The 14,494-nt window shown below is 33.9% G+C and overlaps 4 protein-coding genes across 4 annotated transcripts; 1 reads left to right on the top strand and 3 right to left on the bottom strand.

Annotated features, from left to right (window-relative positions):
- Window positions 1–3,594: 3,594 nt before the first annotated feature.
- On the top strand, window positions 3,595–7,963 carry LOC104241324 (uncharacterized). The gene is made up of 5 exons (XM_009796268.2): window positions 3,595–3,679; window positions 3,730–4,374; window positions 5,439–6,074; window positions 6,814–6,828; window positions 7,734–7,963. The coding sequence occupies exons 1-5, from the start codon at window positions 3,595–3,597 to the stop codon at window positions 7,961–7,963; spliced, it is 1,611 nt and encodes a 536-aa protein (XP_009794570.2).
- Window positions 7,964–8,237: 274 nt separating this feature from the next.
- LOC138877288 (uncharacterized) lies at window positions 8,238–8,708 on the bottom strand. Its single transcript, XM_070156885.1, has one exon. It carries the CDS (start codon window positions 8,706–8,708, stop codon window positions 8,238–8,240), a length of 471 nt encoding a protein of 156 aa, XP_070012986.1.
- A 119-nt stretch (window positions 8,709–8,827) lies between these two features.
- LOC104241325 (uncharacterized) lies at window positions 8,828–10,173 on the bottom strand. Its single transcript, XM_070156884.1, has 4 exons — window positions 10,059–10,173; window positions 9,900–9,950; window positions 9,743–9,805; window positions 8,828–9,528 (listed from the first exon to the last, which is right to left on the bottom strand). Exons 1-4 carry the CDS (start codon window positions 10,171–10,173, stop codon window positions 8,828–8,830), a joined length of 930 nt encoding a protein of 309 aa, XP_070012985.1.
- A 2,037-nt stretch (window positions 10,174–12,210) lies between these two features.
- LOC138877287 (uncharacterized) lies at window positions 12,211–14,427 on the bottom strand. Its single transcript, XM_070156883.1, has 4 exons — window positions 14,376–14,427; window positions 13,999–14,274; window positions 13,510–13,749; window positions 12,211–12,287 (listed from the first exon to the last, which is right to left on the bottom strand). The coding sequence occupies exons 1-4, from the start codon at window positions 14,425–14,427 to the stop codon at window positions 12,211–12,213; spliced, it is 645 nt and encodes a 214-aa protein (XP_070012984.1).
- Between the last annotated feature and the right edge of the window lie 67 nt (window positions 14,428–14,494).

The raw sequence follows: 14,494 nt of genomic DNA, 5'->3' as shown, positions 1-14,494 counted from the left end.
TTTGATTTCAAGGAAACTTGTACGCTTTATTTGTTTATCCTTTATGTTCTTGTTTTTAATTAAGCTGCCTATTTTTCTTCCATTACATACGCTGCATAAAAATGGGTGTACTTGTTCTATTTATTAAAACTTAGCAACTTCCTGTCTTTTTCAATTTATTTGCTCCACTGCATTGTATCTTCAGTTGTAGAATTTGCTCAACTCTGCTTCTACTAAAAATATCTACGTTTAGCTTTTATTGCCTGCTAATTTTCTATATTTTATCGTACTTTACCAACACTTTACATCAACAATTCGTTAGTTTGTTCTGTGTATCGTCTCTGCAATGCATACTTGTTCATTGTTATGTAGTGCATACATTTTATTTGTAAGTTTTGGTTTAATTTATGTGAAACTTTCACAGACAAAATTACCAAGATGTCTAGGCTGGGCAAAAACGTGGACTCAATATGCTGGCAAGAAAAAGGAAAACGCCAATGCTTTGAAGAAAGAGGCACTAAAATAAAACAAAGACGTCGTGAAATATATAGGGCAACATCAGCTGATAGAAGAGAACTGGACTTATTGCAGCGACGATCGACATATCTTCATTCTAGAACGCAGAAGCCAATCAGTAGTTCCACTGAAATATCAATTTCTTATCAGTTTAATGGAGAGTTTGCTGAACAAGCAGTTGCTCTAAGAGGAGGCTCATCTTCTATTTTGAGAACAGATTTGTAAACTATGATTTTGTTATCCTGAACTGAACTTTGAGACATTAAACATTTACATATTTAATACGTTCATAACACCTTTTTTTGTCTTAGAAATATCTCCACAGTTCAGGATTCCCCTGTTTCTAATAATGTCAAAGATGTACGTGATAGCTCCTGTATTTTTGAAGTTGGTAAGTGTGGAAGTATGGTATTCAAATTTGTAGAATGTTTAAACAGCCAGACTTATATGCTTGATTCCTTATATCTTAGGGTCCACATTGGGAACATGCACTGAACAGAATGATATTACTATGCATAACACTGCAAATAGAGGTTTGGTTTCTTATAGCTTTAAAGTCATTTTAGTCATTTATTTTTCAAGATTGAAATTTTTTCCCTTTGGTTAACCCCAAAAAACACAGGTCGTAGATCTAAAAAATTGGGTCAGTGGAACACTATTGACTTGCCCAATAGCCCTTATAGACTGAAAACTGTACCGAATTGTAAATTTTGTAGAGCCAAAAGATTTCAATATGAATCATCGGGATTTTTCTGTGATAATGGATCAGTGAAATTGATTCACTATGGACTACTTGCTCAACTCTTAAATCTTTATTTAGGCAACTGTGAGGAGTCCAAACATTTTCGCACTTATGTTAGATTGTATAACAATATATTTGAATTTACTTCTCTTGGAGTGAATTATGACAGAGATTTAGCAAGAAGAAATTGTGGTATTTATACGTTTAGAGTTAAAGGAAAAATGTATCATTTCATAAATGACCTCATACCTTCGAGTCAACCAGCCAAAAATATAAAGTTGTATTTCTATGATACTGATAATGAACTAGCAAATCACATGGCATTCTCTGACAAGCTTAACGAATCGGTTATCAAAACTTTGATGGACACATTAAAAGTTAATCCATACTCTATCTTTTTGAAATCTTTAACAGATATCCCAGAATTATCAAACTTCTACATTGCGCTTAAGTCTGACTCTGATTTAGATCAAAGAACATATAACTTACCAATATAATCTGAAGTAGCAGTGATGATAGGCTATAATTACGTATTTTAGTCGATTATTACACTCTAATTTACTGCACTTTAGTTGAGTTTGCGCTTTAATCGCTAGTGTTTTGCACTAATTGTGTGTTTTATGCCTTGTAGGTGTGATTCCGAGCTATATAGATGTTATGGAATGAATTTAAATGGTTTGTAGCTTTGAAGTCTGAGTAAGAGCTCAAGGAATTAAGCCGGGATCGCTTTCGGGGATCAACGGATGATAAACAACAAAACGAAAACTCGAAGAGGCATATTGCGTACTGTCTGGTAAAATAGACAAAACTCTTTGTTCAGAACTCCATTTGAGCTCCATAATATATGGTTGGAAATATAACTCAAAGGGCTACAACTGTTATGTTTTACGTTTTTCCAAATTACAAACGGAATAGGGTGAAAAGGTGCAGTTACGGTAGGACCGCGACAGAAGGCAGTCGCGGACAAATGAAGAATCTGAGAGGGTGTTTGGCCGCGGTTCTGGCGTAACCGCGGTGGAACCGCAGCAAGATGCGAAAATTTCAGGGACCAAAGTGCAAAACACGGGATTTTAAGCCCTAAACCCTATATTAAACCAAGGAAGCCGGCCAAGAAAAGGAATTGGACATATTTTTGACATAGATTTGACCTAAGGAGGCAGAGACACAATAGGAGCAAGGCTTGGGAATTCTTCTACAAGTTTTTTCTTTCCTCTTCCTATTTTTCATTGTTGGTTATGACTTTTAGTATTGTAGTTTTACATACTATTATGAATAGCTAATTTGTTATCTAGAGTTTTGATAGAACCTTTTGTAGGATAAATTCTTGTTATGTTTTTATATAATTGAGCCGTAGTATAATCTCTATTTGTTCAACTACGTTCTTATTGTAGTTAATTGAAGAGCTCTCAATTAGTTGTGCCTATTTAGTATGCATAACTCGGGAGAGAGTACATATTTAGGTAAGTGTTGAACAACATCACTCCCAAAATATAAGAGGGATCTATAACTGCGGGTTTAAAGGCGGAATTAGGAATAACGAAGCCTTGGGTGCGATCTGAAGTGAGTTGTATTAAAAGCCAGCTAGCGTAGCTTGGGAGAGTGTGTCTAGTAAATTGTTGTGATTACTCGAGAGAGAATTACAACACGCAAAGTGCTCATGATCGGTAGAGAATACTTAGGCGAAATTATAGAAGACATAGCGGGAACGATTCCGACAATTGGGGAAATCATAACTCTAGACCTCCTTAATCTTGTCTCTAACCCTTAGTATATTTAGTTGTAAATTTAGTATTTTAATTTGTTAGTTAATTAGTTAAACACAAGAATCTAAGTATCTATAAGTTAGGAATTGTTCAAGCTTGTCTTCTTGGTGATAGTGAACAGCTGTAGCTAAACCTTAGTTCCCTGTGGAATTCGACTCCGGACTTGTAAAACGGATTATATTTGCAACGACCGCTTGTCCTTTTTATAAGGCATAGTTGGGCGTGATCAAGCAGCAATATGGATAGAAGATGGAAGTAGTTCTAAGATTTCTCTACCACATATTCGAATTTATACACATAGTAATAAAAGCCAATTGGCAAATTATTACTATGGTTGTTATGATCCATTGCACTATACATTTCTATTTTCTTATGGACAAAACGGATGGCACTGTGGTATTAAAAAGATTATTCGAACGAATAATACTATTAGCCATGGAACTTATTGTGAAAATGAACAACTACCAAGTGGACAAAATATGTGTTCAGTTGACATGCTACTTGACATGGAAGCAGAACTTCTGGAAAAAAAGAAACAAAAATGAAATATTGTGTCCTGCCATGAATATTATTGTTACAAGCTCCAAATGAGGGATGGCGAAGAAAATGGAGTTTTACATGCTGGAAGAGTATTCCAATAATACTCAGTTGACGAATTCATCAAGCTTGAGACTCAAAGGTTAAATTTCTATTCATTTAATCAAGATTTATTTCGAATTGATGCGTTAGCGGGGATTCTTGATGTTCCAAGACATGGTGAGCGAGAGGCGCGCAACATAGGCAGACACAGTTTTTTACCTGCAAGTTTTATAGGAGGTCCTAGAGATATGCGCCAACGATATATGGACGCTATTACGTTAGTGCAAAATTTTGGGAAACCTGATATATTTTTAACAATGACATGTAATCCATCATGGCCAGAGATAGAAGAACATTTATTGGTAACAGACGAGCTACAAAATAGACCTGATTTAATTAGTCGAGTATTTAGAGCTAAGGTAGAGGAGATGAAAATAGATATACTAAAGAGAAATATATTTGGAAAAGTTGCTGCTTTTGTGTACACTATTGAATTTCAAAAGCACGGTCTTCCACATGCTCATTTTCTTATCATACTCAATAACGAATATAAATTGTTAACTCCAGAAGCTTATGATAAATTTGTTTGTGCTGAACTGCCCGAATCTGATAAGAATGACTACCTGTATTCACTTGTTACTAAACATATGATGCATGGACCTTGTGGTAGCTTAAATCCTAAATGTCCTTGTATGAAGAACAGAGAATATTGTAAGTTCAAATATCCAAAAGAATTTACTAATCATACATATAAGGGGAAAAATGGATACCCAATTTATAGAAGGCGAAATAACGGTAAATTTGCAAATATTAGAAACCAATTTCTTGACAATTCATGGGTCGTTCCTTACAATCCATATCTATTGAGCAAATTTAACTGCCATATTAATGTCTAAGTTTGTTCTGATATTAAAGTTGTTAAATACCTTTATAAATATATTTATAAGGGACATGATAAAATTGCCTTTTTCATCCATGCTGATGATCCAAATATTGAAATAGATGAGATCAAAGAATATCAATCTGCTAGATAGGTTTCTCCATCGGAGGCAACTTGGCGCTTATTTGGTTTTCCCATTAGCGAAATGATTCCATCTGTTTACCATCTTCAGCTACATTTTGATGGACAATAATTTGTCTCTTTTAAAAGCACACATACCATAAATTCAATTGTGAATAACCCCATGATCAGAAAAACCATGTTGACAGAATTTTTTGTGATGAATAGAGAAAATAAGGATGCAAAGAAGTTAAATTTACTCTATAAGGAATTTCCAAAATACTTTGTATGGTCCAAACAATATAGAATGTGGACACGTCGAAAGCAAGGTGTTGTTATTGGACGTATAGTCACACGCCATCCAATAGAAGGAGAAAGGTACTATCTTAGATTGTTATTAATGAACATTAGAGGACCAAAATCATACCAACATTTGCTAACCGTAAATGGAGTATGTTGCACTACATTTAGAGAAGCAGCAGAAAAACGAGGCTTATTACAATGTGATAATAACTTAGTTGATTGTATGTTAGAAGCTGTAAGACATCAGATGACTTATAGTTTAAGACGTTTATTTGCTACACTTCTTGTATATTTTAATCCTGCTCATCCGAAAGAACTTTGGAATCAATTTGAAGATTCTATGACCGAAGACTTCAAGATTTTGCCAAACTTAAACTCGAAAAAGATTCGTCATATGGCCTTAAACCATATTAATGACATTTTGCATTCAATGGGTCATGACATAAATGAATTTGCACTCACACCAGAAAGAATTTTAGCTTCTTCTACTGCTAGGGAGGCTCAAGATTCTATTTTGAAAGAAATATAATTATTAGAGAAGAAAATTTGTTACTAGAAACAAAATTGAACGATGATCAGCGAAAAGCATATGATATAATCCTTGATAGAATATTTAAGAATAAGTGTGGAGCTTTTTTTATTGATGGTCCCGGAGGAACTGGTAAAACATTTTTATACCGCGCATTATTGGCTACTGTACGATCAAAAGGATTCGTAGCTCTAGCAACAGCAACATCTGGTGTCGCAGCTTCAATTCTTTCTGATGGACGAACTGCTCACTCCCATTTTAAATTTCCGGTTGATATTGATGAACATTTCTCATGTAATATCAGTAAGCAAAGTTCGCTTGCATCGTTAATACGAGATGCCAAACTAATTGTGTGGGACGAAGTATCTATGGCCAAAAAACAATTGATAGAGGCATTTGATTTACTACTGAAAGATTTAATGGATACAAAGACACTCTTTGGTGGAAAAGTTGTCGTCTTTGGTGGTGATTTTAGACAAACTCTTCCAGTTGTTCGGAGTGAAAAAAAAAAAGATTTCTTACGAGAAAGTTTATTATGTTTTGAAATTTGGAACCAACTCGAAAAATTGCGATTATCAATAAACATGCGAGCAAGAACAGATCCTGCTTTCAGCGACTATTTGATGCGAATAGAGAGCGGAAAAGAAAAACTAAATTATCAAGGTAAGATTGACATTCCTGATTGTTTCATTGTTCCTTTTATAAGCGAAAAAGAATCATTGAAAATGTTATTTAGAATTACCTATCCGGATTTGTACACATCTACTTGTGATATGTCTTCGACAAATTCTCGTGTTATTTTAACAACAAAAAATGATTTTGTTGACGAAATAAACGATATGCTCATAACCCAATTTTTTGGTGAAACTAGAACATATGTAGCGTTTGATGAAACTATTGAAACGACTGATCAAAGTCAATATGAAGATTTCTTGCATACTTTACACCCAACTGGCTTACCTCCGTATAAATTAACCGTGAAAATAAATTGTCCCGTTATTTTACTATGGAATTTAAACCCGTGCGAAGGTTTATGTAATGGGACACGACTTATATGTTGTAATTTTGAGAGGCATGTGATAAGCGCAAAAATTGCAAGTGGTGATTCAAAAAAGATGCACGTATTTATTCCAAGAATACCGTTGTTGTCTTCACAAGATGAAAAACTACCTATTCCTTTCAAAAGAACACAATTTCCGATTAGATTATGTTTTGCTAATTGACAGTTATACTATGAGCAGTCATTTGTTTGAGATTTAACCTACAACTGATCAGTATTCTGTAAAAATTTGATCGTCAATGCTTTAAAAGTAAAGTTATTATCATGTAGATGCTTACTAAGATTTCTCTGTATGCTGAATCCTTGCATAGAGATTCTAAAGTTGTAATACTGCTTGGACAGAGCATCAGCTGTCAGGTAAATGATTTTCCTCTTGAATAGATGCATCTAATATTTGAAATCTTGCAATTGTGAAACACGAATACAGAAGGCTCAATAAATATTGATGATGAGACGTTATTCTATTGTTTTATATTATTTTTTCCTTCACATAAAAAACTGCCTTCTCTGTTCTGTTGGAAATTTTTTGGAAGCCCGAACAGCAAGAGAAGAATGTGAAAGGAGCAGAAGAGAAGTGGTCAGTGACAAACATAAAATAGAAACAACAGGATAAGTATTTCACACGTCCACGAACACGATATGCTCTATTTTTCGCCCTTTTAGTTTTCTCAGTAGTTGGTTCCTGCTGAAAGGGGTTAATATATTTTGATATCTAACCTATTAATCATTAATCATCAGTTTGTTGGAGCGTTGGGGATGAGGCAGCATACGCTCTTTCCTTAGGATTGAAAATATTTGTTGGTGTTGATGAGACACCGGACCGATGAGAATGAGGCTCTACCTTTGATATTTGATATACCAAATAAGGCTATTGCAGGTACTCCCACAAAATTTTATATTGCTTTATGATTATCCTTTTGTTGGTAAGCTTGTGGTTAATAATATTATATTGATAAATAATTACTTAATTAGTAGTATTTTATAATTTTAACTTGGAGCCAAACAACAAGAAGATGGTTAATGGTAACTGCACTGCATTTATACAACAAAAATGCACTAGAAAATGGAATAAGAAAGTCAGATTAAACAGAATTGAGAAAGTGAAAGTAAAACAAACAGATTGTCTGTATTACTTTTCTGAGAGTTTCGAAGGAGGTGTAGAGCATTTTAAGACTTTGTGTTCATCATCTGCTTCACAACATCTGCATCTATTCCTTTCAACATTCGCCTCTTTGTTATTTAGTGAAAACTTTTTCTATTAGATTATGGTGAGCTTTACAACATACCAAAGCCATTGGATTCTGTAAAGAGTACAACCATTTGCCTGAAGTCATCCGATGCTAACTGCAGATACTTGATCAACAAAAATATAAAGTTTCCTCTCAGAGGAAACACAATGTCTTTCGAGAGTTTGTTAAATTCTATGGTAAATATTGGTGTTTGCTATGATGTTGATATTTGCTGTGAGACAGTGAGCTTCAGAAGGATGTAGATTAGCAAGGTTTCCATGTTGTTGGATATGGTTGCATAACTTATACTAGAAATTGGATTTTGATTAAAAAAAAATATTTTTGTTTTAATTACATAACTTATATTTGTATGCTGAACGGATTTAAACACTATAGTTCTCAAATTTCGAGGTGATTGTTTCCTTTGAGTTACCGCTCAAAATCATAGATATAAAAAAGTGTTTGGTTGAAATCATACATGAATAAAGTACACTTTGTATTATGAATTTTTGTTTTCCCGTGTGAGCAGTTATTGTATTAAAATAAACAAATACATACTTTATGTTCGCGTAAATAAATTCCAATAAAGTCCAATGTTTGACCTTGAGCTTTATTTAAGGGCAACTTTTCATCAGCAGATGATAACAATGGTATTCTTGGAATAAATACATGTGCATTCTTAAAATCTCCACTTGCAATTTTGGCACTTATAACATGCTTTTGAAGGTCACAACATATAAGCCGTGTGCCATTGCATAAACCTTGGGATGGATTTAAGTTTCGTAACAGAATAACAGGACAATGCTTTTTTACTGTCAATTTGTGGGGAGGTAAACCAGCGGGATGTAATGTATGCAAAAAATCCTCATATTGACTATGATCATTCGCTTCAATAGTTTCATCAAATGCAACATATGTTCTAGCATCTCCAGGAAATTGAGCTATGAGCAACTCATTCATTTCATCAACAAAGTCATTTTTTGCCGTCAGAATTACACGTGAAGTCATATAAGACATATCGAAACATGTATGTAAATCTGGAAAAGTTGCTCTAAACAAAAGATCTAATGATTCATTTAGAAATGAAAGGAATAACAAAATAATCAGGAATTTCTATTTTATCATAGTTATCTGTTTTTTTCTTCTCCATTTCCTATTCTCAGCAAATATTCACAAAAAGCATGATCTGTTTTAGCTTGCATATTTTCTGATAGTCGCATTTTCTCAAATTGATTCCAAATTTTAAAATACAATAAGCTTTCTTGAATAAAATCTTCTTTTTTTCCATTCCGAACAACTTGGAGGGTTTGTCTAAAGTCACCACCGAAAACAACTACTTTCCCCCTAAATGGAGCTTTTGTATCCATCAGATCCTTCAAGAGAACATCAAAAGCTTCTATCAATTTCCTTTTTGCCATAGATACTTCATCCCACACAATGAGTTTGGCATCACGTATTATAGCTGCTAATGAACTTTGTTTACTAATATTACAAGAGTATTGTTCATCAATTTCAATAGGAAATTTAAAACGGGAGTGAGCAGTTCGTCCTCCTGGGAGTATTGAAGCCGCAACCCCTGAAGTTGCTATTGCTAAAGCGACAAAGTCTTTTGATCGTACAACAGCCAACAAAGCATGGTATAAAAAAGTTTTTCCAGTTCCACCAGGTTCGTCAATAAAAAAGACACCTGGTTGGTTAGAAAATATCGTGTTAAGAATTTTATCATATGCTTTTCGTTGTTCAGTGTTCAACTTTGCCTCTAGTAATAAATCCTCTTCTCGAACAATAATATTTCTTTCGAAATGACAATCTTTGGCTTCTCTAACAGCTGGTGATAATGTAATTCTTTCAGGCACAAAATTATATTCATTAATATCATGCCCCATCAAATGCAAAATGTCATTAATATGATTTAAAGTCATGTAAAGAATATAATATCTTTCGCATTCGTGTTCGGTAGAATCTTAAAATCTTCTAACATTGAATCTTCAATCTTGAAAAATAAATGACTAAAATGACTTTAAAGCTATAAGAAACCAAACCTCTATTTGCAGTGTTATGCATAGTAATATCATTCTGTTCAGCACATGTTCCCAATGTGGACCCTAAGATATAAGGAATCAAGCATGTAAGTCTGGTTGTTGAAACACTCTACAAATTTGAATACCATACTTCCACACTTACCAACTTCAAAAATACAGGAGCTATCACGTACATCTCTGACATTATTAGAAACAAGGAAATCCTGAACTATGGAGATATTTTTTAAGACAAAAAAAGGTGTTATGAACGTATTAAATATGTAAATGTTTAATGTCTCAAAGTTCAGTTCAGGATAACAAAATCTAAGTTACAAACCTGTTCTCAAAATAGAAGATGAGCCTCCTCTTAGAGCAACTGTTTGTTCAGCAAGCTCTCCATTAAACTGATAAGAAGTTGATACTTCAGTGGAACTACTGATTGGCTTCTGCATTCTAGAATGAAGATATGTCGATCGTCGCTGCAATAAGTTCAGTTCTCTTCTATCAGTTGATGTTGCCCTATATATTTCACGGCGTCTTTATTTTATTTTGGTGCCTCTTTCTTCATAGCATTAGCGTTTTCCTTTTTCTTGCCAGCATATTGAGTCCACATTTTTGCCCAGCCTAGACATCTTGGTAATTTCGTCTGTAAAAGTTTCACATAAATTAAACCAAAACTTACAAATAAAATGTATACACTACATAACAATGAACATCAGTATGCATTGCAGAGACGATGCACAGAACAAACTAACGAATTGTTGATGTAAAGTGTTGGTAAAGTACGATAAAATAAAGAAAATTAGCAGGCAATAAAAGCTAAACATAGATATTTTTAGTAGAGGCAGAGTTGAGCAAATTCTACTACTGAAGATACAATGCAGTGGAGCAAATAAATGAAAGAGACAGGAAGTTGCTAAGTTTTAATAAATAGAACAAATACACCCATTTTTATGCAGCGTATGTAATGGAAGAAAAATAGGCAGCTTAATTAAAAACAAGAACATAAAGGATAAACAAATAAAGCGTACAAGTTTCCTTGAAATCAAAAGAACTGTAGAGTTCAATGTTACATCAAGAAATTAGCAAGAGGTCCTACTTTTAACAAGTAGTACTACTTTTCACTTCATTCTAATAAGTTGCACTTATGATCACCACCACTAATACTTACAAATTACTAACGTTATCATCCATGACAAGAACTTAAGTAGATAGCAGAAGATTAAAAAATGAACCATCAAATTTCACCAGTTACATATAGAATTTTGATTGATAGGAACAGTGTTAAAGAAGTATTAGTTTTCTAACAAACATATTAGATATTATATTGGTTGTAGAACAACGTATTTCTATGTTAATTTCTAAGACATCACACAAAAGTAAGCAGATTAAAACAAGAAGTAGAATCTTTTGACAGAAGCTGAGATCTCAATGTATTGAAAGATACATCAAATCAAGTAGAAAGCTCTACATGGACCTTCTATATCCAACGTAGAGAATGTTCGAATGTCGCCGCAGAAGTATCTTTTTTCTGGGAACATGTTGGACCCTCAAAAGGGCAGTTGAAGATTTGATTGAAGCTGAAAGAATTGTTTTTCGGGATGAAGAAGCTCCTGATGTGATGAACAATCTTTTTCCTGCCTACAACATCGGGCCAATAGTCAGAATGATCTGTAAAGATGAGGAATTTGATCCAGCACTGAAGGCCATTACAGTCATTGCCGAGACAGAAGAAAAGCCAAAAAATGGTCGCCAAGCATGAAAGTTCCCCATCAGACGGGAGTCTTAGTAGTCAGTCTTGCTATCCTTTCTGTGTTCGGATTATCTCAGGGTGTGATCCGGATGTTTTACTTTCTTGTCTTACTTTCCGATGTAAACCCTTCTATCTTTAAAAATTGAAAAAAAATCAAACAAAAAATCAAATGAAAATAATATTTCTTTGTCCAGGAATGTCTCTTTTCTTAAATCTTGTTATTTTTCTTATTCTCTTTTTAGTTCTGTTAAATGTAGATTTCAATAACATGACATGCTTGTGGACTTCATGCCCAGATCTTAATATGATGTCCGACTCCGAAATAATGAATCAAGGATTAGAATGCAATGAAAATAAGTTCAAGAAAAGAAAACAAAGACTTGGAGCAACTAAAGGAAAATTGGCTCCAGATTGGAAAGGTCCATACATTACAACAAGAGTACTACTAGAAGAGAGTGTTGTACTTGGGACACATCGAAGAAATGTCCCTGAAACAACTATTAATGCAACAATCTTATACTCAAAACGGATGGCATTGTGGTATTCAAAAAAATCTCATTCTAATTTTAATTTGGTTTAATAGTCATGTCCTTGCTTCAATATTAAAGATCGAGATTTATATAATATAAATTCTGAGATAAGAAGCAAAATTTCACCATTGCATACGAAGTCATGTCGATCATGATTTGCTTCATAGAGATTTCGAGCAATGGACATGAAGGTTTGTTGCTACTACTTATTTGGTTCTGATAAAAGCAAGAAGAAGTAATATAAGAGCTGTATGGTCTATAGCAGCATTGTAACTCTGGAGTTCTGCAAACACAAATTTATACGGTGAGAAGTTTTAAACAAAAGGTACATCCAAGATAACTCCAGATTTACATAATTGAAAAGAGATAAAATTTTGATATTTTTGTAAGCAAAATGGAGACAAACATTTGTGAGTCCCCCAGGAGGGAGTATTGGAGCCATACCAATCAGTAACAACAGAGTTTACTCTCAATATAATACTTTTCGGTGCTAATCCGAATTTAATCAGGTCCCTATACAAATATCGGATGTCGAGCAAGAAATCAAAAATAGAGAAATTAAAGAGAATGATTTGTAGTAATTGAAAAGTCATGTCGTAATTGAACCTACGGACCTTGTGACATGTTTGGTGGTTGTTATGTACGCGTCATGCCCAAATAAATAATTTGTTAGCGAGACAATGCCGCACGTGCGAACTATATGGTCCACCTCAAAATTTTTGTTGTGTAAATAAAGATTCATAAAAGAAACAACTTCGACTAAAGGCATACAATGGGAAAAAAATTATAATAAAGTAACTCGGAAGAACCTTAAAACAGATATACCTTATTGATTTTGGAAGATCCAATATATGTTGCTTCACTAATCATCCTGCATTTTAGAATTGCAAAGTATAGATAGACAGTAGACCCTCCTCCTTTTTCCGGGCTTGGGACCGGCTGTCGTGCAGTAGTGTAGCTGAAACACAGGTGGAATTAAAAACTTGCTTTTTTCATTGTTGAACTAAAGATTATTAGGTTTCCTACGAGAAAGCTTTCTGAATAATTTCGTCATAAACCACATTATATGTTGAATGATCATCATTACTGTTTGTTGTAGATGGGCGAATCAGTATTTTAACACTGTTTGAACTTTTCGCTCTTGATAAAGCAACATAAAGTTGACCATGAGAAAATACAGGTTCACGTAAGTAAATTCCAACAAAATCTAATGTTTGACCGTGAGCTTTGTTTATGGTCATAGCAAAGCACAATCGTAGGGGAAATTGTGTTCTCTTAAATTGAACAGGTATTTTTTTCATCTTGTGATGTTAACAATGGTATTCTCTGAATAAATACATGTGTATTTTTGAAATAACCACTTTCAATTTTAGCACTTATGACATGTGTTCTAAAGTCACAGCATGTTAACCATGTGCCGTTGCATAAACCTTCGCAAGGATTTAGATTTCGTAATAATATAACTGAACAATTCTCCTTTAAAGTTAACTTATAAGGCAGTAAACCAGGAGGATCTAAACTATGTAGAAAATCTTTAAACTGTCTTTGATAATTCGGTTCAATAGTTTCATCTACTGCAACAAATGTTTGAGACCTTTCTGGGAATTTAGTGATCAACATATTATTTATTTCGTTTACAAAGTCATTCTTTGTTGTTAAGATAACACGAGAGGTTATCATAGATGAATCAGGAAAAAATGCATGCAAATCAGGATATGTTATACTGAACAATGCATCTAAGGATTCTGCTTCAGTTGTAAAAGGAATAACAAAAGAATCAGGAATCTCTATTTTGTCTTCACAGTTAGTTCTTTATGTTCCATTTCCAATTCGAAGTAAATATTCACAAAAAGAAGGATCTGTTCTTTTGCGCATATTTTCAGATAGGCACAATTTCTCAAGTTTATTCCAAATTTCAGAGTACAATAAGCTTTGATGAATAAAATCTTCTTTTTTCCCATTTCGAACAACTGGTAAAGTTTGTTTAAAGTCACCTCCAAATGCAACAACTTTACCACCAAACATTGTATCGTTGTCCATAATATCTCTTAGAAGTGCATCAAGAGCTTCAATCATATTCTTTTTTGCCATTGATGCCTCATCCCATACAATTAATTTTACATCTCTAATTATACGTACGAGTGAACTTTGTTTAATAATGTTGCAACGAAAATTATCATCTATATCAATAGGCATTTTGAACCGTGAGTGAGCAGTTCGTCCTCCTGGAAGGATAGAAGCTTCCACATCAGAAGTTGTAGTTGCTAAAGCTATAAATCATTGAGACTGGATAGTTGCCAGTAATGCACGATATATTTTACCTGTTCATCCAGGATTACAATACATTCAGAGAGTCATTGGGTCCTCTAACATTCATCAACAGTAATCTCAAGTAATATCTTTCTCCTTCTGTTGGATGACATGTTACAACACGTCCAACAACCTTGCCTTTTATGCGACGTGTCCACATTTTATATGTTGTTGACCATA

The sequence above is a fragment of the Nicotiana sylvestris genome, chromosome 9 (assembly GCF_000393655.2).
Source record: "Nicotiana sylvestris chromosome 9, ASM39365v2, whole genome shotgun sequence".
Classification (NCBI taxonomy): domain Eukaryota; kingdom Viridiplantae; phylum Streptophyta; class Magnoliopsida; order Solanales; family Solanaceae; genus Nicotiana; species Nicotiana sylvestris.
The sequence above is the reverse complement of the archived record's forward strand: the minus strand, read 5'-3'. Positions and strand labels throughout refer to the sequence as shown.

Excerpts from the sequence above, each read along its gene's own strand:
- LOC104241324 (XM_009796268.2), top strand. The coding sequence starts at position 3,595 with ATGGCGAAGAAAATGGAGTTTTACATGCTGGAAGAGTATTCCAATAAT. Across the intron at positions 3,680-3,729 it reads ATCAAGCTTGAGACTCAAAG|CGGGGATTCTTGATGTTCCA; the intron begins GTTAAATTTCTA and ends TTGATGCGTTAG. Across the intron at positions 4,375-5,438 it reads TTATAGAAGGCGAAATAACG|AAACAAAATTGAACGATGAT; the intron begins GTAAATTTGCAA and ends ATTTGTTACTAG.
- LOC138877288 (XM_070156885.1), bottom strand. The coding sequence starts at position 8,708 with ATGACTTCACGTGTAATTCTGACGGCAAAAAATGACTTTGTTGATGAA.
- LOC104241325 (XM_070156884.1), bottom strand. The coding sequence starts at position 10,173 with ATGCAGAAGCCAATCAGTAGTTCCACTGAAGTATCAACTTCTTATCAG. Across the intron at positions 9,951-10,058 it reads ATCTTCTATTTTGAGAACAG|TTCAGGATTTCCTTGTTTCT; the intron begins GTTTGTAACTTA and ends ATATCTCCATAG. Across the intron at positions 9,806-9,899 it reads AGATGTACGTGATAGCTCCT|GGTCCACATTGGGAACATGT; the intron begins GTATTTTTGAAG and ends CTTATATCTTAG.
- LOC138877287 (XM_070156883.1), bottom strand. The coding sequence starts at position 14,427 with ATGTCATCCAACAGAAGGAGAAAGATATTACTTGAGATTACTGTTGAT. Across the intron at positions 13,750-13,998 it reads TAAAGTTGTTGCATTTGGAG|AATCCTTAGATGCATTGTTC; the intron begins GTGACTTTAAAC and ends CAACTGAAGCAG. Across the intron at positions 12,288-13,509 it reads ACATAGTTTAGATCCTCCTG|AACTCCAGAGTTACAATGCT; the intron begins GTTTACTGCCTT and ends TTGTGTTTGCAG.